The 25,659-nt window shown below is 57.5% G+C and overlaps 4 protein-coding genes across 4 annotated transcripts; 3 read left to right on the top strand and 1 right to left on the bottom strand.

Annotated features, from left to right (window-relative positions):
- Nucleotides 1-497: 497 nt before the first annotated feature.
- Nucleotides 498-4,565, top strand: NTF4 (neurotrophin 4). Its single transcript, XM_081807247.1, has 3 exons — nt 498-577; nt 1,494-1,617; nt 2,458-4,565. The coding sequence occupies exon 3, from the start codon at nt 2,470-2,472 to the stop codon at nt 3,103-3,105; it is 636 nt and encodes a 211-aa protein (XP_081663373.1). The 5' UTR covers nt 498-577; nt 1,494-1,617; nt 2,458-2,469; the 3' UTR covers nt 3,106-4,565.
- Nucleotides 4,566-5,067: 502 nt separating this feature from the next.
- Nucleotides 5,068-9,087, top strand: SAXO3 (stabilizer of axonemal microtubules 3). Its single transcript, XM_081807248.1, has 5 exons — nt 5,068-5,280; nt 5,568-5,768; nt 5,873-6,037; nt 6,800-6,927; nt 7,451-9,087. The coding sequence occupies exons 1-5, from the start codon at nt 5,125-5,127 to the stop codon at nt 7,812-7,814; spliced, it is 1,014 nt and encodes a 337-aa protein (XP_081663374.1). The 5' UTR covers nt 5,068-5,124; the 3' UTR covers nt 7,815-9,087.
- On the top strand, nt 8,745-9,924 carry LHB (luteinizing hormone subunit beta). The gene is made up of 3 exons (XM_081807917.1): nt 8,745-8,759; nt 9,077-9,283; nt 9,600-9,924. The coding sequence occupies exons 1-3, from the start codon at nt 8,745-8,747 to the stop codon at nt 9,840-9,842; spliced, it is 465 nt and encodes a 154-aa protein (XP_081664043.1). The 3' UTR covers nt 9,843-9,924.
- A 310-nt stretch (nt 9,925-10,234) lies between these two features.
- RUVBL2 (RuvB like AAA ATPase 2) lies at nt 10,235-25,544 on the bottom strand. Its single transcript, XM_081807242.1, has 15 exons — nt 25,184-25,544; nt 21,295-21,349; nt 19,799-19,854; nt 19,349-19,490; nt 17,517-17,646; nt 17,292-17,358; nt 14,883-14,989; nt 14,687-14,780; nt 14,165-14,288; nt 13,727-13,821; nt 13,506-13,624; nt 11,483-11,602; nt 10,985-11,114; nt 10,486-10,600; nt 10,235-10,357 (listed from the first exon to the last, which is right to left on the bottom strand). The coding sequence occupies exons 1-15, from the start codon at nt 25,193-25,195 to the stop codon at nt 10,332-10,334; spliced, it is 1,392 nt and encodes a 463-aa protein (XP_081663368.1). The 5' UTR covers nt 25,196-25,544; the 3' UTR covers nt 10,235-10,331.
- Nucleotides 25,545-25,659: the final 115 nt, after the last annotated feature.

Genomic DNA, 25,659 nt, shown 5'->3' with positions numbered 1-25,659 from the left:
GCTGGGGGCCGGGACTCCCGCGTCTGAGGGAGGAGGGGCTGGGGGTGAGAACTACTGGGTGTGAGGGAGGTTGGGGCTGGGGGTCCTGATTCCTGGGTGTGAGGGAGGAGGGGGCTGGGGGCCCGGACTCCCGGGTCTGGGGGAGGAGGGGCTGGGGGTGAGAACTCCCGGGTCTGAGGGAGGAGGGGGCTGGGGGTGAGAACTACTGGGTCTGAGGGAGGAGGGGGCTGGGGGCCGGGACTCCCGGGTCTGAGGGAGGAGGGGGCTGGGGGTGAGAACTCCCGCGTCTGAGGGAGCAGGGGGCTGGCGCCTGGCCTCCCGGGGCTGAGGCGGGCCAGGAGCTGAGCGAGCCAGGCCGGGCTGCCGAGGTCTCGGCTCGCGCGTGGAAGGCGGGATCCCCCGGCCCCTCCTCCGCCGTCGGGCGCCGCCCCGCCCCGCCCCGCCCCGCCCCCGCCCGGGCCCCCCGGAGAGTGTGCCGCCAGGAGCCGGCGGGCGAGCGGGCGTCCCTGCAGCCAGCGAGCGGGAGGAGGAGCCGCGCCGCGCCCGGGCAGCGGAGGAGCCGAAGAGGGCGCCCCAGGTAAGAGCCTCCGCGCCTCCCCCCCCCCCCCGGGATTCCGGCGTCGCGGTCGCCCTGCCCCCGGGTAGGGAGGGACGGGGGCGGGGCCAGCGGGGGCGGGGCTTGGCGGAGGAAACTGAGGCAGGAGCGGAGTCCTCCAGATACGCAGCCGCTTACCCCCAGCGGGATCTCAGGAGACCAGACCCCCAGGCCAAATCCTCTTTGGGAGAAGGGGGCTGGGAGTACGTCATTCTGGATACCTGGGGAAGAGAGTCCTGAACTCCAGAACTCCCAGGTCTGAGGGAGGAGGGCGCTGGGTGTCTGGACTCCAGCATGGGAGGGAGGGAGCTGGGGATCTGGCCTCCTGAAGGAGGAGGAGGAGGCAGGGAACCGGCACTTCTGGTCTGAGGGAGGAGGTAGCCGACTTCTGGTCCTGGTTGGATCGGCGCAGTTGGGTCCCTTCACAGCCTTCTTTCCATTTCCCCATCTCGGAGCCAAGGCAGGCAGCTACTCCAGGTATGTGCGGTAGAAGTCTTGGACGGGCCCCGGCCTGTCCTGTGAGGATAGAACATTCCAGGAAGCAGCCTCAGGGACCCAGGGCTTCTTGAGTGTGGGCCCTCAGGGACCCGGGTGTCCAGACCAGCGCCACCCCCGCCCTGTCTGGGAGATGAATGGGCCATGGAGGAGGTAATCTTTTCCAGCCTCCTCTATCCCCCCGCCCCCTTCCCCCCCCCACCCCCGCCTCTCCCTTCACCTCCCCCATCTGCTTCCCATCCCAGCCAGGAGCCATCACCTGGTCAAGGAAGGGGCCTCTGCGAAGGGGGCGCGGCCTTGACTCTTGGGTACCCTACACTTTAAGAGGAACACTGGGAAGGGGAGTGCTCAGGTTCCCTCCCCCACTTGCCCACACAACCTGCCTGTTCCCTTTTCCCCCTAGGTGGCTGCCCCTTCCCTCCCCTGAGATGTCAGGAAAGAGGGGACCACCTGTGTCCCCCACAGGGGCCCCCCAGAGCCTGGGGGCCCCCAGCACTGGAGCCTGGAGGTGGAGGAGGTGCTGACAGGTCTGGTAACCACCTGCTGCTTCCCACTTCTCTCCACACCACTTTCCCAGAACCACAGACTTCCAGAATATTGCAGAGAAACTGTAGGATCCACACCCTCACCACTATCTCCCAGCCCCTGATTCATTTTTTTTTTTTTTTAAGATTTTATTTATTTACTCGTCAGAGCCAGCACAAGCAGGGGGAGTGGCGGGCAGAGAGAGAAGCAGGCTCCCCGCTGAGCAGGGAGCCTGAGGGAGGATGCAATCCCAGGACCCTGGGATCATGACCCGAGCCAAAGGCAGACGGACGCTTTACCAACTGAGCCACCCAGGTGTCCCCCCTGGTTTATTTCTTGGACAGGGAAACTGAGGCCCCACACAGGAGAGGAAATGTCTTGCCTTCTCAGTGGCAGTTTTGAGCTGAACTTGGGTCTTGCTAGGATATCAGAACATGGCTTTTCTCAGAATTTTGGAACCTCAAACCTCCTCTAGGCTGTAGGACTTAGGGTCCCTCAGGGTTGTAGGTAGGGGTAGGATGCAGGGTGGAGTTGCTCTGACAGGGCTCAAGTCCTACTTCTGGCATTTGCTGGCTGTGGGATCTGGCTCACCTCTCTGAGCCAGTATTTCTCCATTTGCTGATTTGTTGGCTATTATTAGCAATAGTAGTAGAATAATTATGATTAATCTAGAAGTTGGGTGTTATCTAAGTCCTAGAATATAAGGTCCCTCCAAGGTTCTAGAACAAGGGCCTCCCCATGGTTCTGGAATTCAGGTCCCCCTGGAGTTCCCAACCTCTGTCCCCCTCCCCCACTAAGTTTTTATCCTCATCTCTAACCCCAGCTTCCCTCTCTATCCTCAGGTGCTCGGCGAGATGCTCCCCAGCCCCTCCTGCTCCCTCCCCATCCTCCTCCTTTTCCTCCTCCCCAGTGTCCCAATGGAGCCCCATCCCCCACCCTTACCACTGCCCCCATTTCTAGCCCCTGAGTGGGACCTCCTGTCTCCCCGAGTAGTCCTGTCCAGGGGTGCCCCCGCTGGGCCCCCTCTACTCTTCCTGCTGGAGGCCGGGGCCTTTGGGGAGCCAGCAGGCAGCCCCGCCAACCGCAGTCGGCGAGGGGTGAGCGAGAGGGCACCAGCAAGTCGCCGGGGAGAGCTGGCGGTGTGTGATGCGGTCAGCGGCTGGGTGACAGACCGCCGGACAGCTGTGGACCTGCGTGGGCGTGAGGTGGAGGTGCTGGGCGAGGTTCCTGCGGCTGGAGGCAGCCCCCTCCGCCAGTACTTCTTTGAGACCCGCTGCAAGGCTGACAGCGCCACCGAGGAAAGTGGCCCTGGTGGGGGTGGGGGTGGGTGCCGGGGCGTGGACCGGAGGCACTGGGTGTCTGAGTGTAAGGCCAAGCAGTCCTATGTGCGGGCATTGACTGCTGATGCCCAGGGCCGTGTAGGCTGGCGATGGATTCGAATTGACACTGCGTGCGTCTGTACACTCCTCAGCCGGACTGGTCGGGCCTGAGGCCCATGCTCAGGAACTGGGCAGGCAGAGGAAGAAGACAGCTGGATGCTGAGGGACCTCAGGGGTGGCCTGGCTGCCCTGGGCCTCAGTTTGGGAACTTGTGAAATGGTCACAAAATCACAGCTCTCTGAGTTGGAGAGCTCAATCGATGCAAGACAGGTGGTGAAACCAAGTGGGGTTTTGAAGGATGAATAGGAGTTCTTCTGGATGAACTTGAGGGTGATGATGATGATAATACTCAATATTTTCTGAGTGTCTACTGTTTATCAACACTAATACACAATTTTTCAGATCAACTCTGGTGGATTTAACCATCAGAGGAACCTCAGCTTCTAAGTTGCTAACCACTTGATTTCAGAGGACATCTTGCTCACCCTGGAGAGAATGACAAGGAAGTGATATGTCAAGAAGTGGGTGGGGGAGTGTAAAAACGGACACGTAAGCAACTAGGTGGGGGCTGGGGTTTGAATGAGAAATCTTACTTCGTCATATGGGGCGAGTGTTGGCTTAGAATGTTCTCTTTTGAGGCAGTGAGCTACCCATCACAGGAGCACAAGCAAGGTTGAATGATAAGACGTCAGGATGCTAGAGAGTTTAACACTGTTGGGGAGTTGGAGTCAGGTTTCTGCCTCCTTTTCTGTCCCAACTTTTACCCCATATTGGGAAAGAATTAGACCTTAGAATTGTCAACCTTGAGTATGGCATAAGGTTCTGACCAATTGACCTGCTCCTGGCTAGGATCCGGGGTCATGTGGACAGTGATAGGCTTTGAGTGGGCCAGGAAAATCCAAAAGGAGAAACGGCCCCAGAGACCTGAATGAGGGGTTCAGTGGGACCAGGGGCCAGGTTGCAGAAGGTAGCCTCAGTTTTCCCCATCTGAAGAATGGGTTAGTGGGATGAGCTAGCGGGAGCTGAGAAGGCAGAAGCTTGACCAAAAGGTCTTTAAGGCAAGGAAGTGACAAGGGAAGTCAGGGGTAGACCCCACACCTTCAGGATACCCCTTCATGTATCACCAGTCCATAACTTAAGCCTGTTGCCAAACCACGCGGCGCGTGGGCGCGCGCATACACACACACACACACACACATTCTTTTAGAACCAGCTTCAGGCTAAGGACTGAAACCATAGACATCCCCCATCCCCCCGCCAACACAGACTGGGCCCCTGGGAAGGGTAGGGGTGGCAGGGCTGGGCCGGGTCTGGCTGCCTTTGTTTCTACATCGCTGTGTTTCTAGGTCTGTGGTTCCCACTCTTTTTTGTCACCTCCCTCTCTGTCTCTTGTCCCTGGGTCAGTAGCTCTCTATCTGTTTCTCATTCACTGTCTCTCACCCGTTCTTGTCTTTTTTTCTCATCAAAGCTCTTTCCACATCCCCTCCCGTCTCTTTTTGCTAAGTATTTCCCTGTGTATGTGTCTGTGGGTCTCTCCCTCGTCACCCACCCCCATATCCAGGTGGAAGTTTTCAACCAAATCAAAGGCAGGCAGGACAGACGAAGCCCGAGCCCCGGGCTCACTCCTTCAGCGCACACAGGGAGGGAGGGAGAGCCCTGGGGAAGTCTGGAAATCGTTACCCCTGAGGTAGGCAGGACTGGCAGAGGGAGGAGGGGACTAAGAGAGTTGGGACCCTGTAAGAAAGGGGGCTGTTTCTCCTGGATTCCCTGATGGCGGTGGGTGGTCTCTGTCCTCCTCCCCCTCTGGGTCTCTGTCTCCCCCAACCTGGAGTCTCTGTGTCTCTCAAATTCCCTGCAACTCTGAGCTTCTATTCCCCCTTCCTCCCGCCTCCCTCTTTCTGCCCTTCTCTCTCTTTCTCTCTCTGGGACTCCCCTCCCCCATTTCTCTGAGTTTCTGTGCCCTTCCCTCAAAGTCCCTGTCCCTCTGTGCCTGGGTCTCTTTCTCACTCTATCCAACCATCCGCACACCTGCAGGCCTTCCATTGGCTGAGTTCGGGGGCGGGTTCTGTTACCTGGGGCAACAGCAACAACAAGCCTGCCCCTGCGTGGCTACCCCGCAGGGGTGGAACTATGGCGGGGCGGACCCTAGCTCCGTGCTACGGTCCCCCATGGCCCCCAATCTCTGGGACCGAGGTGCCTGGATCCTGGCCCAGCGGGCATCTCAGCAGCAGTGGTGTCGCCCACCACCTTATCCCGTCTGTGCCCTTTCCCCCGCCCACTGTGCAGGTGAGAGGACGCTAGGTTCCTGGCCAGGAGGAGACTGGGGGCCCAGGCTCCCGTGTCTGCAGGAGAGGCCTGGGGGTCCAGACACCTGCTGAGAGAAAAGTGGATTCGGGGCGTGGACTCCTCTCTGAGTGAAGGAGGAGGGTCCCCGAGTCCCGGGTCTGAAAGAAGAGGGGCCAGGGAACCTCGATGCCTGGAACTGGAGGGAGCAAAGGGTTGGGGACCGACTGGGAGAGATCAGGGCTCGCGGGCCGGACTTGAACCGTTTTAGCCGACGTCCTTCTCCCCAGTCCACGGTCGCGGAGCCCCTGCCGCCGGCCGCAAAGCAGGATTTGCACATCAGGGATTTTGACGAGGTCATCAGCAGATGGGAGACAACCTCTGGCTCGGCTTACGTGCCTAAGACCCACGGCGGGCCCTACGCACAGCCCAGGGCCCCAGAGCCTTCGGACCCCACGCGGACTGTGGGGATCAAGGAATTAGAAGAAAAGGTAAGGTTCTGGGATGCAGAGGTCCGCCGGGGACAGGGCTGGGTGGGGATCGCGCTGGAGTACCGTGCGCCCTCACGGTGGATCCCCGCGTCGCCTTCCCGCAGCTCAGACACCGCGGCTGGCGCCTCCCGCTGATCACAAAGCACCAGTTAAGCGAGACCAGGGCGCAGTGCACGGGCTGGCCCGACCCGGATCAGCAGCGCCCCACCTTCTACGTCGGGCCCCAGCCCCTGGAGCTTGCGGAGCACCTTCGCGGAGGCCCTTCCCAGGTAGCGGACAAGACCCGCTGCCGCCGTGGGACAGAGTTCGTAGCGCCTGGGGCGGGGTCGGAGGGGCTCTGAAGGTAGGGACCAGGCTAGGAGACCCTGGGGTGGAGAATTTTGACTCTGGGGTCGTGGCCAAAAGGTCTGGGACGGAATCAGATTACAGAGTCTGGGGGTGGAGCTTGGACCTTCTGAGGTAGGGTCAGGAGGAGGAGGGGGCTGGAGACCGAAATCCCAGCTCTGAGGCTGGGGCCACAACCAGTGAATCCTGGGGCGGGGCTGGGAGGGGTTCTGAGGCCGGGGTCCGAGCTCGGCGGCGGACGGTACGTGGGGGCGGGTCTTGAACTTCCCGAGCCGAGGTCGGGAGGCAGGGCTGGGCTTTCCCGGAGTGGATGAGCTAAGGGGAACGGTTGCCGGAGGTGCGGCTGAATTCCAGTGGCGGGAGGTGGAAGCCAGGAGTCTGGGGGCGGAGCTGGGAAGGTTTTTGTTTAGTTTAGTTTAGTTTTGTTTTTGTGGTTGGGGGCTGGGCTTTGTGTTCGATGACCCACAAGTGTTTGGATTTTGGAGTAACCCTAATAAGGGTTCTGATTTGGGGAGCGAAGCTAAAGTGCGCTGGCTTGCGATTGGTCAGGAAGGATTCGGATTCTGGGGGCGGGTGTGAGGGCGGTTGGGTCGAAGGAAAAGGGATCCTGAGTCTGGGACCCAGGGCCTGGAATGCGGTATGAAACCTCCTTCTAGCTCATTCTGTCCTCCCCGGATCCTCCTCAGGCTTTAATCCCCTGGACAAAGAACCTCGAGCTGGCCGGCCGGTCTTTCACAGTATCTGACCAGGGCGTCTTGGACCGCCATCAACTCTATCTGACCACCTCAGCCAAGGACCTCCGGGCCTACCCGAAGTGAGCCTGGGTCCTCGCTCGGCACCGCCCCCGGCATAGGCCGGTGCGACGCCGAACCCGGGTGTCGGCTCCCCCTTGTCCGACTCAGGAGCCTCAGCCTTCAGCTCCCGCACGCTCAAGACCCAGAAGTTCAGACCCCAACCCGTACCTTTTTTTAGCACCCAGGTATCCTTAGTGTCAACTCTCAGGAATATGAAACCTGCCGCTTGCCCAAGAAGGGGTTCGGGACCAGGGGCGGGGCCCTAAGGGTCTAGGGCGGGGCCTACTTTGGTTCCCAGATACTCTTTCCCAAGGGTTCGAAAACTCCAGATTCCAGGCCCTTAAGGACCTCGAGACCCAGGAATCCAGGTTGGGAGTCCCCAGCCCCCATCCTTCCTGAGGGGTCCCCGAATCCTACAAATGTGTTCTTGCCTCGAAACGCAGGAGTTCAGGTCTACAGGCTCCTCAGAACGCGAGGTCTGAACCTCAGCCTTGTCCCTAGGATCCAACTGTGCCTTCCCTCTCCTGCCTCCCTCACCAAGAGGAAGGAGTTGTCTGGATATCCCCGCAAGGACTCGCTGACCTACTGGAGCTTTGAGAAGGCGCCTCAGGCCTGGGGCCATGACCTACAGAGGCCACCCTGGCCGTGCCCCTCTCGGCCGCCAGGGATGCGCGTGCCCCATGTCCATCCGGTGACGACAGCCGTGCCACACCACGGGGCGTTGTCTCTGGCTCAGGAGTCCTACAGACCCACGCTGCGCCCGCTTCTCCGGCTCGACCGTTTCTGCCCGCTGGAGCTGCCCTGGGGCGGCCCCCACTGGAAGCCGATGTCGGGGATCTACAGCGTGCCGCAGGCCTACCGCACTGAGAACTCCAGCTGCGGCAGCAGGAAGCCAGCCCCCCTGTGAGCCGGCAGCGCCAGCCCCGCCCCGGACACGCCCCCCGGGCGCGGGCCGAGCCGAGAGCACGGCCTCTGGGGCCCCCACGGGGCGGGGCTAAGGCCGGGAACCCCGCCCATGACGTGGGAGCGAGACGGAGGCCAGGACCCGGTGGGCGGGGCGAATCCCACACTTGACCGCAGGGTTGCCGGGGTCGGGGAGGGAGGTGGGAGCTGAGCCGGGAGAATGTACTTTGGGGCTGTGGGCTCGCGGGCGGGACACGCCCTCTGCGATAGAGGGGGCGGAGCTTCTTAGTCGACGACAGAGTTAAATAGCCTAAACCATGCCCATTGCTGGGTTCGGCTCTGGGGGCCTGAGTGTGGGGGAGATGGGGCTCCCGCTGAATCCCTCGTGGAAGGCAGGCACGTCTGCGTGCAGGTGGAACCCCGCCTCTGGGCACAGAATCCAATATTGAAGCCACGCCCCCCAGAAGAGGTTAGACTGGCACCGTGGCTTTCAGTCTACGGCAGGTGGAGGGGGTGCTGAGGGCTCAGGGGATCACCATTCGAGGGTCCTTGGGAGGGGCGACCTTCAGCCTTCCCCAAGCTCCCACCGTGATGGGCAGAGACGAGGCCACACCGCCGGGGGCAAGGCCAAGGGCTCCCCGTAGCCTAGTCCCTGTGGCCGCAGCGCGACTTCCTTAGCACCTGAGGATTGAGTCCGGGAAGTCAGCTTCACCTCGGGCGTCTCCCGCTTCTTGGCGTGGGAGCCCCTCAGGGAGTGGGGGTAAGGGGCACTCCACAGAGCCACTCCTGCACACCTCCCTGACCTTTTCTGCTTCTCGCCCCCGGAAAGATTAGTGTCCAGGTTACCCCATCATGCCGCCACCCCCAGTGGCCTTGCCGCCCCCACAGCCTGCAAGTATAAGACCAGGTAAACATCATAGGGGAGGCACTGAGGATGGAGACGCTCCAGGTAAGACTGTAGGACGCCCCTAGGCACCTTGCAACTCCATGCAGGCCACAGCTGGCACAAAGAGGGAGAGTCCTGTGACCTGATGGAAGCTTCCTTCTAGAAGGGTGGGGACGGCCAGCAGGCTTCTGGCCAGCAGGGCAGCAGGTGGAGCAGGGCCCGAGGGTAGGAATCTGCAGTGTTGGGAGTACCTGGGGCTCCCGAGTACTGGAGCAGGGGCTCAAAGTGGGAGGGATGGTCCCGAATGGAAGACGCCAGGCAGGGGAGCTGGGTCCCGAAGGTGTCTGTGTGGGGGATGGGAGGGCAAGGGCTCAGGGTAGAAGGGTCTGGCTGGCCCTGAGACACTGGCCTTGTCCCAGGGGCTGCTGCTGTGGCTGCTGCTGAACGTGGGTGGGGTGTGGGCATCCAGGGCGCCACTTCGGCCGCTATGCCGGCCCATCAACGCCACCCTGGCCGCCGAGAACGAGGCCTGCCCGGTCTGTATCACCTTCACCACCACCATCTGTGCCGGCTACTGCCCCAGCCTGGTGAGATGCGGGGGGGGGCAGCCCTGCTGGAGTGGGAACAGGTGCTGCCGCCTCAGCTCCGGGTGGGTTACTCAGGGCCGGGCCCACATCAGATGGGAAGCGGCAGCCGGGATGGAAGGGTGGCCCGCCCCCTGGGCGGGGGCTGGGGAACTGGGGAGTCCGAGCTGGGCATGTGGGAGGGAGGGAGAGCACAGGGGGTCTGCTGGACACCTGAGTCTGGGACCTGTGGGGGGCAGCGGGGGAGCTCGGGGTGGGGGGGGTTGCTGACCACAGGTGGATAGCCGTGCCCCCCCACCCCCCACCCCCCGGCCCACAGGTGCGAGTGTTGCCAGCCGTCCTGCCGCCTGTGCCCCAGCCGGTCTGCACCTACCACGAGCTGCGCTTTGCCTCCATCCGGCTCCCTGGATGCCCGCCTGGCGTGGACCCCATGGTCTCCTTCCCCGTGGCCCTCAGCTGTCGCTGCGGGCCCTGCCGCCTCAGCAACTCCGACTGTGGGGGTCCCAGAGCCCAACCCTTGGCCTGTGACCGCCCCCCGCTCCCAGGCCTCCTGTTCCTCTAAGGGTCCCCCCCACACGCCAACTCCTGGAGCCAGCAGATGCTTCTTTCCTCCCCTCCTAATAATAAAGGCTTCTCAAACTGCACTCAGGTGGTCTTTTGTCAGGCTCAAGGTGCATGCACGCGTGTACACACACACACACACACACACACACACACACAATGGGTCCAGTTTCAGGGACGCCTGGGTGGCTCAGTCCGTTAAGCGTCTGACTCTTGATTTCGGCTCAGGTCATCATGATCTCAGGGTCATGGGAATAGCTCCGCACTGGACTCCACGCTGGGTGTCCTGGAGCCTGCTTAAGATTCTCTTTCTCCCTCTCCCCCTGCCCCCACTGCCACCCCACCCTCACTGCTCCATGAGCTCTCGCTCTAAAAAAAAAAAGAGAGAATGGGTCCAGTTTCAGAACCATTTTATATAAAGTTACAGTGTCAGAACTCTAGTAGAAAACAGGGTGGGGTGGGGTGGGGAGAGGGCGAGGGTGACATCAGCTCAGGAGGTGTCCATGGTTTCGCCTTCTGTCGGGAGAAGGAAGGCCAGGTGGTCAGTGTGGCCCAGGGAGCAGGGCCTGAGATCTCCAGATCAGATACCCGCCTGCCCTCTGGGGCGGGTGACCCTGGGGACAGGCGCAGCAGGGGACACTCACTGAGCTCGTTGAAGAGAAAGGCATCCTGGTACTCCTTCATGTACTGCGTGGAGCGCGACTCGTCCAGAAAGAGCGAGTAGACCCGTTTGATGTCATCCACCTGCACTTCCGTGCCCTGACAGGGGATGGTCAGACCTCAGTGGGGCCCCTCTCGAGGAGGTGGGTCAGGATGGGGACTCTGGAGCCAGACTGCCTGGGTTCGAATCCTGCCTTGGCCACCTCCCGGCTCAGGGCCCAACCCCTCCAGTCCTGGGTTTCTTCATCTGGAAGATGGACTGGACAGCGGTAACTTGGAGCTGACAGACATCTACGAAGCACCTGCTAGGTGTTAGGCCAGGAGATACAGGTATAAACTCCACTGACCCAAGTTTCCGGCCTTTGAAAACCCCTGTTCTGGGACTAAATCCAACAATGCGCTCGGAGCCCCTGGAGCGGTGACTGGGGCACTCACTCACTCACTCACTCACTCGGGCTGGCCCTGGGGGCTCCCTGGGCTGACCTTGCGTTTCCGGCACACCAGGCTGGCAGCCGTGATGAGCTGGATGGCGTAGCGCAGCGAGGTCTCCAACCCGATGCGTGTCAGCACTGTGTAAGCGTCCTCGCTCATTTCTACGTCTTCCTCCTCACACCTGTGGGCAGGTGCGGGGGTGGGGGGGGTGTCAGCCAGGGCCAGGACGCCTGGCCGGCCCTTCCCCCCCGGGGCACTGCGGGACATCCTGGGGGACATGTGGAGTCTATGTCCTCAGAACCACAGAACGCTGCGCAAGAAGGGCCAGTGAGGCACAGGCTGGGCCTGCAGCCTGGGCCCCCCGATGCTCCCCAGCCCCAGATCAGACGCCATTACTTGGATGCGCAGCCCAGCCGTACCTCCTGCAGACCCACACACCTTCCCCCTCAGACCTTGCCGCCCCCACTTGCCAAACAGGGTGGGTGCCAGCCCTGCCTCTCAGGCCCGCAGCCTGGTCCTGCCCCAGAACACCAGCGGCTCTGCCCATACCGGATGCGGAGGATCTGTTTTGTGTCCTTCTCACTGTAGGGAGAGGTGGAGACGATGAGCAGTCGGTCCAGCAGGTCGATGGGGATGCCATGGGGGCTCTGGTAGCTGGTACCCCGGATCCTGGGGAGGAGGGGGTCAGGGAGGGCTGTCAGGGAGATGCTCCGAGAACCAGCTCTCCATTTCCTCTCCTCTCCACCCCCACCACGGCCCACTCACTGGGCAAATACCATTTAACCTTCAGCTCATGGCTGCTGTCACCACCGAGAGTGCAGCCGCCCCCCAGCTGTGTCACCCCCCCAGAGGGCTGGGCTGGTTTTAGCTAGGTATCTCTATCTGGGATTACTGGATCAAGGTCCCACTCCTCTGCGTGACGTAGAGCTCCACAGGGAAGAGACTGCCGGTCCTATTCCCCGCTGCACCCGGCCCAGCGCAGGGCCCAGGAGCTACAGTGGATTCTCGTTATTTATGGTATTTACGTTCTATAAAGTGGGGCAAACGCTCAGCAGCAAATGATGCACCACCGCTTCTCCGGGACGTACACGGTTAAGTTCTTGTGAGCCTCTGATCACAATATTTTTGTCAACCAACCAACATGTAACCTGGTTCTACGTGCTTCTATTTAAAGACATCTTATTTAACAAACGTCATTGACTCACGCCCTTTGAACTCATGGCTAACGGCTAACACTCTGCATCAGGCCTGAATGAAGCTCATCTAACACACACACTTCCTCTATAAGGCGCATCCACCCCAGCCTTTTGCTTAGGGGCACTGGGCAGCGACGGGCCCCTTTAGACACGAAATCCCCAATAAAAGGCATAAAGTGTGGCAAATGCGACACTAAACAGATCGGGAAAAGGACACTCATTTACAGCAGGTGAGCTGAAACCAGAAGGCAGGCGGGGTGTCACCTTGCACGACCTTGGTTTGGAGTGTCCATATCGGGCGACTCAAATGTGTTGCCTCTCCGCGCGTGTCTGCACCTGAGCCCCAGAGTGTCTCCAGTACGGACTGGGGGTGGGGGGGTGGGCGGGGGGGCTTACAAATCAACGTTAGTGAGAGGATGCAGACTCCCAAATACATGGTGTGCAGACAACGAGGAGTGACTTGGGTTTGCGGCCTGGCCCGGGCGGCGCCCCGCCCTCGGTCTCTCCCCGTCTGGTTCAGAGATCCAACTCTGGCCCTGACACCTTCTCCGTGCCCGTCACGGGGCCTAGCTGTCCTCACCTGTAACAGGGGGCTGATACAATATCCACCTCCTGAGCTTATTTTAAGGGTCGGAGCGGCTCACCCAGGAAACAAGCCAGGGACAGTCTGCCCATTTGCCCCCTGCGGTGATGACGGGTGGTCCTCCGGGCCTCAGCCTCCTGGGGGCTGTTGACCCCCCACTTCCTCCTCCCTGTCCACCCAGGACACAGACGAGGCAGAGAAGAAGGCCAGCTGGGACGACAGGGCGAGGGGTGCTGGCAACACCCTAGGGCAGAGATCCCCAAGCTTTACCAGAACCTGGGGCGCTTCACGGCTCGGGAATGTTTCCCAGGCATTCTTAAGCCAAAAGTAGTATTAAGCTCTGTTCTGTAAAGTGGTTAGGGAAAAGTGAACTAAGTGTAGTGATTTACGCAGTGTCCAACACACATCTCTGTGCATCCCTCAGAAACTTAAACCATTCCGCAGCACTCTGTGTGTTCTGCAGCACGCTGGGATGCCTCGGCACACGGTTTGGGAAGTGTAGCCCCCGGGGTTCCGGGAACAAAGACAGAAAGAACATGGTCCCTCAGCTTCCTTACGGAGCAGAGCTGCCTGCCTACCGCCCTGAGCACCCGCCTACCTTGTTTGAGGGAGAAGCACAGCCTTCTGTCTGGGCCCCAGTACTTGGGGGCAGCCTTGTTGCAACACCTAAGCCCACACCCTTCCTAGCAGGGAGCTCAACAAACATGCCCTGGTTACCCTGTGCCTATACCCACTGCCTGGAGCACCCCATTTTCCCAGAGGCCTTTGAGGGACGGGCCAGCAGCTGGCTTACCGGGTGATGCCACGGTTGGTGGCCATGATGAGGACCGGCGCCATGTCACTCTCCAGGGCCCGATTGAGGAAGGAGAAGCTTTCAATGTCCAGCATGTGGACCTCGTCGATAAACAGCACCTGGGAGCCATTGGGGAGTACGTCAAACCCACCACCCGAGCCTCTCTCCTCCCATTTCCCACCACCACAAGCCGCCTGCCCCGGCCATGCCCCAGTACTCACCCCAGGGATGATCTCTGCCTTGCCCTCCTCACGCCACTCAGCCACCTTGGCATTGATCTGCTCTCGGACTTCTGACTTGATCTCCCCTGTGTCGCCTGAGGGAGGCAGGGGTGGCGCGGGGAGGATCAGGCAGGAGACAGGGACCCAGGGCCAGAGGGTGGACCAAGATAGAGAAAGATGGGACACCAGGGACAGAGGGAAGAGAGACCAAGACTGGAGTGGCAAAGGGACAGCAGGGGTGGGAGTCCCAAACATCCCAGAGAGGAGGAGGACCGGAGACAGAGAACCCAGGAAGAAGAGAGGGCAGGACATGCAGGCCCCCGCTGAACCACCCGAGAGGGACTGACAGCAACAGAGTGGGAGACACGAACCAGGGGGTTGTGCTAGAGGGCGAGGAAGGGGGGTTGCACAGAGCAGGGCCAGTCTGAGGGGCCTCACCTGAGAAGAGAGCCAGGAAGCCCTGGGTGCGGGAGTTGATGACATCAATCTCATGCAGGGACACGGTGTGGACCACCTCCTTGCGTTTCTGGAGCTCTCCATCTGGACACTGCACGAACTTGGTCTATGGAGCCGGGGGGGAGGGTGGGGAAGGAGGGAGAGACAAGGGTGGAGAAGAGCATGAAAGAGGGCTCAAAGAGGCCTGCGTAGGGGGAGATCGGACTCTGGACTCCTTGGAATGGAGCTGAGAATCCAGAAACCCCAGGTCCAAGAGTAGTCATCACTAGGGGATTCAAGAGCACTGAAGGATCGGGGGTTCCCGGAGGACCTCGGAAACCATGAGCAAATGGGCCAAGGTGAAGGGCCTTGGCTGTCCCAGAGGGTACAGGGAAGAACCAGGAGTGCCAGGGACATGGGGTTGGGGTGACTGGAGGATGCAGACCCTCTGGGCCATGGGGGTGATGGAGGAGATGCAAACATCCTGGTGCCTGGAGTGAGGGGACCCCCAGAGCCCTGACCCACCTGAGAGCCCATGGCATCATAGTCTCGAGCACGTGTGAAGGAGCGGCCCAGCTTAGAGATCTTGCCCGTGGCCTTATCAATGGTGATCACATCCCTGCAGGTGGCGGGGGTGGGGGGGAAGGAGGGTGGAAGTGAGGACAGGAAAGGGCCCAAGATCCCCCACCTTGGCCACCCAGTGTGGCCCCCTGCCACTCACCCGGCCTGGACTTTGTCCTTGGTCAGGGATTCAATCATCTTGGTGCCCAGGTCATATATGGTCTCCATCTCTGTGGTCTTGAGGGTCAGCTTGCCTACCTTAGAGCCCTGTGTATTTTTTATACATTTATTTATTTAAGTAATCTCTACACCCAACGTGGGGCTCAAACTCATGACCCCGGAGATCAAGCACACTCCACCGGCTGAGCCAGGCAGGCGCCCCTGGTTTTACATTTTTGAAGGGAGGATGTATCCATGGATTTCTTCTGTAACAGAAATCTAACTTAAAGAACTATCTTGTGGGACGCCTGGGTGGCTCAGTCAGTTAAGTGTCTGACTCTTTTTTTTTTTATTAAGATTTTATTTATTTATTTGAGAGAGAGAGAGAATGAGAGACAGAGAGCATGAGAAGGAGGAAGGTCAGAGGGAGAAGCAGACTCCCTGCTGAGCAGGGAGCCCGATGCGGGACTCGATCCCGGGACTCCAGGATCATGACCTGAGCCGAAGGCAGTCGCTTAACCAACTGAGCCACCCAGGCGCCCTAAGTGTCTGACTCTTGATCTCAGCTCAGGTTTTGATTTCAGGGTCGTGAGTTCGAGCCCCACGCTGGGCGTGGATCCTACTTAAAAAAATAAAAAGATAAATAAAATCAAATCAAAACTATTTTGTGGGGGGTGGACGCCTGACTGGCTCAGTCAGAGGAGCATGCGACTCTTGATCTGAGGGTTGTTGAGTTCCAGCCTCATGTTGGGGGTAGAATTTACTTTAAAATAAAAAAATACAATAAAAGAACGATCTTGGGAGTGGCTTTCTCTATGTTTAAATATTCTCCTATCATATTTTTAAAATTCAAAACATAATTGCCGATGGATGGGACTCATTTAGGAGACTGTGGACAGGGGTTAAAAGTGCAAGTTGAGGGGCACCTGGAGGGCTCAGTCAGTTGGGCGTCTGCCTTCTGCTCGGTCATGATCCCAAGGTCCTGGGACCGAACCTGTCATCAGGCTCCCTGCTCAGCGGGGCGTCTGCTTCTCCCTCTCCCTCCACCCCCACCCACCGGCTCGTGCTCTATCTCTCTTGCTCACTCTCTCAATTAAATGAATAAAATCTTTTTTTTTTTTTAAATTGCAAGTCAATGCAATCATGCATCTGAAACCTATTTCCATTGAGAATGACGAGCAAATGAAAGAAGAGGACAGTGTCCACGCGACTAGACACAGGAACAGAAGGTGACTCGGTGTGAGGTCAACAGGCTTGAAGCATGTTTAAGCTTTCCATTATTTGGCATGTTACCAGCAACTACAACTTAACATGTAAAAGAGAATTACAGATGGAGAAAGCACAGCCTGGAGAACCCCGCGCCAGGTGAGAGAAGCCAGCCGCGGCAAGTCCCCTGCTGCAGGACCCCGTGTGTAAGAACCGCCCAGAACTGGCAAATCCATGGACACGGGAAGGAGATCTGGGGCTGCCAGGGGTTGGGGGCCGGGCAAAGTTCTACTTTTTTATCTTTTCTTTTTTTTTTTAAAGATTTATTTATTTATTTGACAGAGAGAGTCACAGCGAGAGAGGGAACACAAGCAGGGGGAGTGGGAGAGGGAGAAGCAGGCTTCCCGCGGAGCAGGGAGCCCGATGCGGGGCTCGATCCCAGGACCCTGGGACCATGACCTGAGCCGAAGGCAGATGCTTAACAACTGAGCCACCCAGGAGCCTCTCTACTTTATCTTGATGGTGGTTCTAAGGGGATTTGCTTTATAATAACTTACTAACCACATGATTATTTTACGTGCTTCTTTACATCTGTTTTATATTACAAGGATGCTTTTATTCTCAGCTTAAAAAAAAAAAAGGGGAGCAAATCACAACGACCATGTAAGCTGGATAGGAAATGTCTTTTAGTGCTAAGCTCCATAAAATCTCACAGAACAGGTTCTTAAGCCTGACCTTTAAGAATTAACTGTGAGAGAGTGCAGCAGCTCTTTCTGCCCACAGGGCCTGTCCCCATGCTTTGATGAAACCGCCATTTTGCACCAAAAAAAGAAAAAAAAAAAAAAGAATTAACTGTTAAGAGGGGGCGCCTGACTGGCTCAGTGGGAAGAGCATGCGACTCTCGATCTGGGGGTTGTGAGTTCGAGCCCCATGTTGGGGGTAGAGATTACTTAAATAAATAAAACTTAAAAAAAAAAAAAAAAGAATGAACTGTGAGAAACTTCCAGACCTTCTCTGTCATGACACCACTTGGTTTTAACTGCTCACGGTGTCACTCGCAAGTGGATAAACTGTCACTCTACTGACCCCCTCCCCCCACACCGTAGGCACGTAGAGGGCTCCCAACCTGTAGCTCAAGCAGTCCACGGATTCTGCCGCCCCGCCCTCCAGGCCTGGAGGAGGCCTAGGCTCGCAGCAGACTCACCGTGCCCGTCGCTGGCCGGTCAATCTGGATCTCCACCACCTCCCCTTCAATTATCTCAGTCTCCTCCCTAGGCAGAGAACAGGTGTGAGCAGAGAGCCCAATGCCTGGGCCCTTGGGAATGGCTAACTCCCATGAGCCCTCGGGCAGAGAACAAGTCAAATAGGGCAGGGGTCATCCTGAGGCCGCTGGAGGCTGGCTCCATCCCAAGCTGGGTCCTGTGCTTACTTGATGCGAACGCCGATAGACCGCCGGAAGGCCTGTGTCAGCGCCTCGGTCTTGCTCATCTCCAGCGAGAAGATCTCACTGCCCGCGATGGCTGTGAACGGGGTGTCAGGGCCCAGGGCCTGTGCCATGCCTGGGGAACAGGTGGTCTGGGTAGGTGGGCGCAGCCTGGCACCAGGCGACACCTATTCTGGGGCAAACCAGCTCTCTCCGTCCTCGGGAAGGAGCGTAGCTGAGATGGACTCAGCGCTGGGGGCAGACACGGAGACGCGGAGAAAGCTAGGGATGGCGGGCGGCGTAGGGAGGCCTGAATTCGAGCCCCATGCTGCCCAGAGGGCCAACTTCATGACCCTATAATCTTGCCACGCCTGTCTTCCAACCTCTAGGAGCTGTTTAGCCTCCAGGCTCGGGGGTAATGAGCAGGTAGAGGCCCAAAGAGGGTGGAAATAGTCAAGGGTGGTGGCTCTAAAGCCAGACCGCCCAGGTTCGAATCCTGGCTTCACCGCTTAGCACCGTGTGATCCTGAGAAGCCTTGTCTGCTCTGAGCCTGTTTGTCTCTCTGTAGAATGGGGACCACAACAGAACAAGCGCTGGCGTGGGAGGCACCCTGCAGAGAAGCGATCTGGGGGCGGCAGGCAGGCACTGGTGCTCAACCATGAACCTGCCACATGACCGGGAACCAGCCCGGGGACGGGTCTTCTGTCTGACCTGGGGTTGGCTGGCGGACAGCGGGGCTGATCCTGCGGTCACTCCAAGCACCACACCGAGTCTCACAGACAGGAAGTCACTGAACCCTTCCAACCAGTGTGAGTTGGGGACTCTTCCTAGTCCCCTTTACAGACATGGGCCACACTCTGTGCCGGGCAATCCCATTCCCTATCGTCTGCCCGGGAGACTCCCAGACACCCTGCAAGTCTTGGCTCAGGGCCTGACTTATCTGGGAAGGCTCTCCTGATAACTGTCACCGCATCCCTCCCTGCTCCCTCATTAGGGTCAGGAGCCTACTCTGTCCATTACAGCACACACCACCCTGGAAGGAACTGTGTCCCCAAGCCTAGAAACTCCCTAAAGTCAAGGCTTTGGTCTTACTCATCTAAGTGTCCCCAGTGTCTGGCCCAGGACCCCCACTTCACTAAGAAGCAACGGTCCACATTAAAACAAGAAATGTGGGGTGCCTGGGTGGCTCAGTTGTTAAGCCTTCAGCTCAGGTCATGATCCCAGGGTCCTGGGATCAAGCTTCACATCTGGCTCCCTGCTCGGCGGGAGGCCTGCTTCTCCCTCTCCCACTCCCCCTGCTTGTGTTCCTTCTTTCACTGTCTCTCTCTCTATCAAATAAATAAAATCTTAAAAAAAAAAAATAAGAAATGTGCTAATGTCTCATCATGTCACAGCAGAATGTTAAGGATATGATTAAGTTCTGGTCAATAAGATATAAGCAAAAGGGTGTGGGAGTCCCAAGACTGCTGCTTAAAGGGAGCTACCTTTAAAGGGAGGGAGGTACACAATCACTGCAAGATCCCTTTCTCCTTCCTCCTACATGAGAGTATAGGTGGGAAGGCTGGAGCTTAGGCAACCCTCTTGGAACATGAGGTGACCCTGACATGGAAGCAAGTACAGAGGATGTTGAGGTGGGAAGGCAGAATACTTTATGGAACTGCTCAACAAGCCCTAGGTGGCCTATGCTCAGAAGCTTCTATGTGAGAGAATGAACCAGAGGGCTTACGCCCCTGCCATTTGCAGCTATCTGTTAAATGTGGCTGAACCCAACCTGGATTTACACAGTAAGGATTATCTGGCAGAGACCAGAAGAGCTCCTGCCCCGACAAGCTTCTTACCCATGGCGATGGCTGTCTTCCCGGTGCCTGGCTGGCCAGCGATGAGCACCGCCCGCCCTGCGATCTTCCCTTCCCGGATCATCTCCAGCACAACACCAGCTGCCCGTCGGGCTGCCAGCTGCCCCACCATGCCCTGGGAAGCCTGTGGGGTGGGAGGTGAGAGCACACCAGGGGACTTCCTACTGGGCTGCCACCCCATTTCCCCCACCTCCAGGCCAGGGAGACAAAAGGGCATGCTGTTGGCTAGGACTTCGGGAAAAAGCTAAAAAAAAAAGCCAAAGCTTTTCCACCCCCATTTTTTTTTTAAACTAATAAAACTCTACACGTGGTTAAATTTTATAGATAGGTAGCCAAAGGTCTGGGAGACCCTAACACTCCCTAGGGCCCTGGGGACCCCGTGCCTGAGGCCTCCCTGGATCAGCCTTCCCACCCCACTGCCCTCAGCCCTACCTGCCGTGGCTCCAAGGCATCGTCCAGCCCCAGCCCCCGGATGTGGGAGTGCGCGCCTGTGTCAGGGGAAAGAACCAGAAGACACAGTTACCAGCCAGCTCGGGATAATGTGTGGCCTGAGGAAAGGGACTTCGTCTCTCAGTCCTGGTTTCCTCCTTGGTCAGATGGGGAGTCCGAGTCTCTACCTCACTGGGAGGATGGCTGGTCGGGGTAAATGCTTAATAAATTGGAGCTGCCCTTAGGATGCAGCATAGTGGCCCAGAATCACTGAGACCTGGTTAACCACATCATCAGATCAGGATCTAACCGTGACAGCTAACGATCACAATTACTTTACGTTTATAGCCTAAGGGGCCCCACAGATTCTTATTTCATTCCACGTAACCCTGAGAAACAGAGTGCTAGCTATTACCACCCCAGAGGGCTTCTGGGGCTCAATAACCTCCTCAGGCCCTCACCGACATGTAGTTGAGGAGGGAGCCCAGAGAGGTCAGGCCCCTTGCCCAAGACCACACAGCCGAGCAAGAGGTAAAGACCTGGGATTTCAATGTTTCACACTGGACCGGGGCTGGGCAAACTATAGCCTGTGGGCCAGTCACTTGTTTTTGCAAATAAAGTTTTATCGGCACACCGCCGTGCCCATTCCCTTACACACTGCTTGTGGCTGTTTTCACACTGCAACAAGAGAACTGAGTATTTTCCACAGACAAGAGATTTACCGTCTGGCCCTTTAAGAAAAGATTTGCTGACCCCAGCACTAGATTGTAAGCACCCTGAGGGCAGGTACTAGGTGCAGTTAGTGTCTAGGGGGGTCCTCAGCTCCAACAGCGCCCGGTCCTCTGATAGCTGAAACGTGTTGGCCCCTGCACTTTAAGGGCTTTATCCGCCTGACCTTATGGAATCTTATATCAACTCATGAGGTGAACCACCTTTGCCCCATTTTGCAGATAAGGACACTGAGAGCAACTAGCCTCTTGCAACGGAAGTGGTCCCCAGCAGCGGCCTCCAGAACCCATGTTCCTAGCCACAAGCTCTTTACCTCAGGGCCTCTCTTGTAGGCACTGAGTGAACGAATGTGCACGAACGAGTATAGTCTCCTCCACGCAGGTAAAGCTCTTTGTGGAGGCTACACCCTTCTGGCCCACTACACCCCAACCTCGTGCTCCTGGATTCACAGCCTACTCCGTGGGTGAGCTGGGACCCGTGGCTTGACTGCTCTGAGTCTCGGTTTCCTCGGCTACAATACGGGATGACAGTCGCTATGCGCATCTCCTGGGATGGCTGTGAGCACTTGGCAGGTCACGAACTCATGCGTCCACTGGTTATCTGTTTAGCGCACAGCCAGAAATGAGCCAGACCTCATCCCTGCCCTCATTGAGCTGATGCCACGGTTTGTGCTGAGTGATGGGACAATCAGTTCTGGGCCAAGCCCAGCAGGCACTCCTGGGCAGGCTGGCTCTGTTGTGGGCAGGCAGGGTCTGGACGTGCTCACTCACCGATACGCTCAATCCTCGTCACATCTCGGATCTCTGGGACCTTGGTTGTGGCCGTCTGGGAGTGGACGAAGACATGTCAGAAGAGTCAGATGATCCCAGTTTTCACCACCTCCTCCTCTGTCCCTCCCGCCCACGTCCCGGGAGGCAGTCCTCTCCATTCCTTTTCCCCACAGGCAGGCCAACAGCCCAAACATCCGTCACTCCCACCCTTCTCGTTTGTCACCAACTAATGCTGGTTGGTTGACCCCAGTACACTGAGTCCCAGAAAGACAAGGACCGTGTCTGTCTCGTTATAGTTCTGTCCCCAGGGCCTAGCACATTATTTGGTGCCCAGGAATTATTTGGTGAAGGAAGAAGTCCTCCCTGCTCCCATGATTGGAAGGGCAGACATCAGTGCTTGGACCCCGATTGCCCAGCCCCCTTGTACCACGCTGCCCGAATCTCTGTCACTAGGCCTTTGCATGCGCATGTCCCAGAGTCCAGCCTGCTCTCCCCGCCTCCCTCACTGAATGAGATCAAGCGACGCTCATGAAGGGAGGCCCTCCCTGACCTCTGCCCAGCCTGACTTGTTCCAGGGTCTCTGGATGTCTGGACAGAATGAAAGGTCTCCCTTGGGAGCCCGATCTCCCCATGTAATCTCACATTTAGGAGGGAGACTGTCCGATCAGTGTTCTCGGCTCCAGTGGATGGGAGTCCCATGAAGGGCACAGCCTACCTCTTGCTTGTTCACTTGGGGTTCAACATTTGGGGTTTGGATGAATGATGTACTGAAGTCTGAGCTGATTCAACAAGCAGGGACTGAGTCCTCTGGTGTCCCCAGCTCTCTGAAAAGAGGAGCCAGCGACCATTTCTTCTCATACAGGGGAGAGAAATAAGTACCCCCTGGGACAATTCAAGAACCCCCAGAAGGTTCACACAAGTGTTCACAGCAGCATTATTCACAAAAGCCAAAAGGTGGGAAAATCCAAAATGTCCATCAACAGATGAATGGATAAGCAAAACGTCGTTATGTCCACACCTGGAATATTATTCAGCCATAAAGAGAAAGAAAGTTCCAACATATGCTGTAGTGTGGATGAACCTTGAAAACATCATGTGAAGTGAAAGAAAGTGGACACAAAAGGTCACATATGGTATGATTTCACTGACATGAAATGTCCAGGATAAGCAAATTCATAGAGACAGGAAATACACTGGTGGTGGCCTAGGGCTGGGGGTATGAGAGGATTGGGGGATGATGGCCAAGAGCTACCTACAGGGTTTCCCTCTTGGGAGGATCAAGATGTCCTAAAACTGACTGAGCTGACAGTTGCACAACTGTGAACATACTAAAAGCCACTGAACTGTACACTTTATTTTTTTTTTTTAAGATTTATTTATTTATTTGAGAGAGAGAGCACACATATGGAGAAGGAGAGGGAGAAGCACACTCCCCGCTAAGCAGGGAGTCCGATGTGGGACTCGATCCCAGGACCCCGGGATCATGACCTGAGCCGAAGGCAGACGCCTAACCGACTGAGCCACCCAGGCGCCCCTAAACCGTACACTTTAAATGGGTAAATTGTATGGTATGGGAGGGGCACCTGGGTGGCTCAGTCGTTAAGCGTCTGCCTTCGGCTCAGGTCATGATCTCAGGGTCCTGGGATCGAGCCCTGCGTGGGGCTCGCAGCTCCGCGGGAAGCCTGCTTCTCCCTCTCCCACTCCCCCTGCCTGTGTTCCCTCTCTCGCTGTGTCTCTCTCTGTCAAATGAATAAATAAAAAAAAATCTTTAAAAAAAATTGTATGGTATGTAAATTATATCTCAATAAGGCTGTTAAAAATCTAGGCGGTGGGTCCTAGGCTGTATTATTATCTGACACTGGAGTATTTCACAATTTCTTTCTTTCTAAGTTTATTTCTGTAAGGAATCTCTACACCCAACATGGGGCTTGAACTCATGACCCTGAGATCAAGAGTCACCTGCGCTCCACTGACTGAGTCAGGTGCCCCTCACGATTTCCAGCAAAGGAAAGGAAAGCCTAAGCAGCCAGCCTGCTGACTCAGTCCCTTGGCCACCTGCCCCCAACCCTTCTTCCCTCCCACAGGTCTCTCTTCTTCCACCAGGAGAGGAGAGGAAAGCATCCAACCCAGTGGAAGCCTCCAGTCTCTGGAGTTTAGACTGTAGGCACCACATGGTCACAAGCTTCCCTCCCACCTATCCTCTCCTCATAAAAGGCTAGAACCAAGAGCAGTGGACACTGGCCCCAAACTATCAGAAGACTCAGAACATAGCTCTACACATCGCGACACATCCTATCAGACCCTGTTTGTGGCAATAAATGGGCATGGATCCAGAAGTCCCAACTATGAGCAATCCCAACACAAACAGACCTGCCTCCTACAAGGCCTTCCTTTTCACCAGAAGCCTCTCCTACGCTGTGCTGCCCACTGACCCCATGGAAGCAGAGGTTATTTTATTTTATTTTAATTTTTTAATATTTTTATTTATTTATTTGACAGAGAGAGACACAGCGAGAGAGGGAACACAAGCAGGGGGGGTGGGAGAGGGAGAAGCAGGCTTCCCACCGAGCAGGGAGCCCGATGCGGGGCTTGATCCCAGGGCCCTGGGATCATGACCCGAGCCGAAGGCAGACGCTTAACCGACTGAGCCACCCAGGCGCCCCAGCAGAGGTCATTTTAAAACTCGGCATCCACTATCCCCTCAAACTTCCAGTACTTCATCAATGTCCATGGGACCTGGGTCTCAGGAGTGTGGCCATCACCTTTCTTCTTCTGCTTCTGCTCCCCAATCCACCCCCTTTGCCATGGCAGCAGCCACAGACTCAAATTCCAACCCACCCCCCACACCAGTAACTATCGCCCCCACCCCTCCTCCATCCTGACCAGGGTCACTATGGGAACCAAGGTAGCCGGAAGCCCAACTCAACCCCCAAGCTAAGGCCACATCCCTTCTTCATTCAGATGTTTCTCAAGCAAGTGCCAGGGCCAGTGTACCCGGTCTCTCCTTTACAGAGCTCATGCATTCATTCATTCATTCAAACATTCAAGTGATAACCTACTGAGCGTCCGCACTGAGTATTAGGTGCTGAAATATGAAAATGGCCCAAACAATCCCATGACAAGATCCCCAGCCAGGTCCCCTGCCCCACAGACACCCTCCAGGTTCTCAACACTCTTGTGTGTGGCTCAAGGCTAAGCAACTTCACACTCTCAAGCACACAGGACAGGTCCTCACCTGAGCTTCCTCCTGTATTCAGGTGCCATTCATACCATCAACAACCCAAGGCCCCTGAATGGCTTGAAGCCCAAGATACTACAATCCTCACCAAACTTTAGGGCAAAAGTCTGCAGAACTGGCTACCGGATTGTGCCCAGAGGACTGGAAGTTCGCACCACTGACACCTTGAATACCACTTGAATCCAGGATTCCAGGATACCAGCCCCTTTACTCCTCCTCAGACCCAGGAGTCCTCGCCGCCAGCCTCCTCTCCCTCAGATGCAGGAAACTTCACCCCCAGCCTCCTCATCCCTCAGACGCAGGAGCCCAGGACCCCAGGCCCCTCCTCCCTCAGACCCGGGAGTCCAGACCCCCCAGCCTCCTCCTCCCTCAGACCCGGGAGTCCTGGCCCCCAGACCCTCTCCTCCCTCAGACCTGGGAGTCCAGACCCCCAGTCCCTCCTCCCTCAGACCTGGAAGTCCAGACCCCCAACCACCTCCTCCCTCAGACCCGGGAGTCCTGGCCCCCAGGCCCTCTCCTCCCTCAGATCCAGGGGTCCAGGCCTCCAGCACTCTCCTCCCTCAGACCCAGGGGTCCGGACCCCCAGCACCCTTCCCGCTCAGTCTCGGGGATGCGAGTTCGCTCCTCAGCTCTCCCCACGCCAGCACTTACCACGGTTGCCATGATGCTCACCAACCGCCAATATCCTAGCGGAAACGGAAACGCGCTAGGAACAAGGAGTTCTGGTCCCTCTAGACCGCCAGGTCCTCCAAAGATCTCGACGTTTCCTCATAAATATGCAAACTCTCCTTGCGGGGGCGTGGCGTCACTTTTTAGGCCCCGCTCCTCCGCCGAGACTGAACTGGTAAAGGGGTTCCCGGAACTCCTGGGTCGGTTCCCAACGCCTCCTGGCCCCTCCCTTTACCCAGGCCTCCTTGCTGAGGCGGATTGCAAAATTCTTAAGACCTCTTTGGGCAACCACACGTTCCCCACGCTCCCTTTCCTCCCTAGCCCACCCTCTTCTCTCCCCGCTAACTCTGTGGCCTCAAGATTGGGATTGACAGAGTTGAGGGCCAATCTGCTAGCGCAGCGAGAAGCCACGCCCCCCTAAAGCTCTCATTGGCCGCTAAGGTGGCGGGGCAGAGTAA

The sequence above is a fragment of the Leptonychotes weddellii genome, chromosome 16 (assembly GCF_054177405.1).
Source record: "Leptonychotes weddellii isolate Sample4059 chromosome 16, ASM5417740v2, whole genome shotgun sequence".
NCBI lineage: Eukaryota > Metazoa > Chordata > Mammalia > Carnivora > Phocidae > Leptonychotes > Leptonychotes weddellii.
Note: the sequence above shows the minus strand (reverse complement) of the source record. Positions and strands in the feature narration are given on the sequence as shown.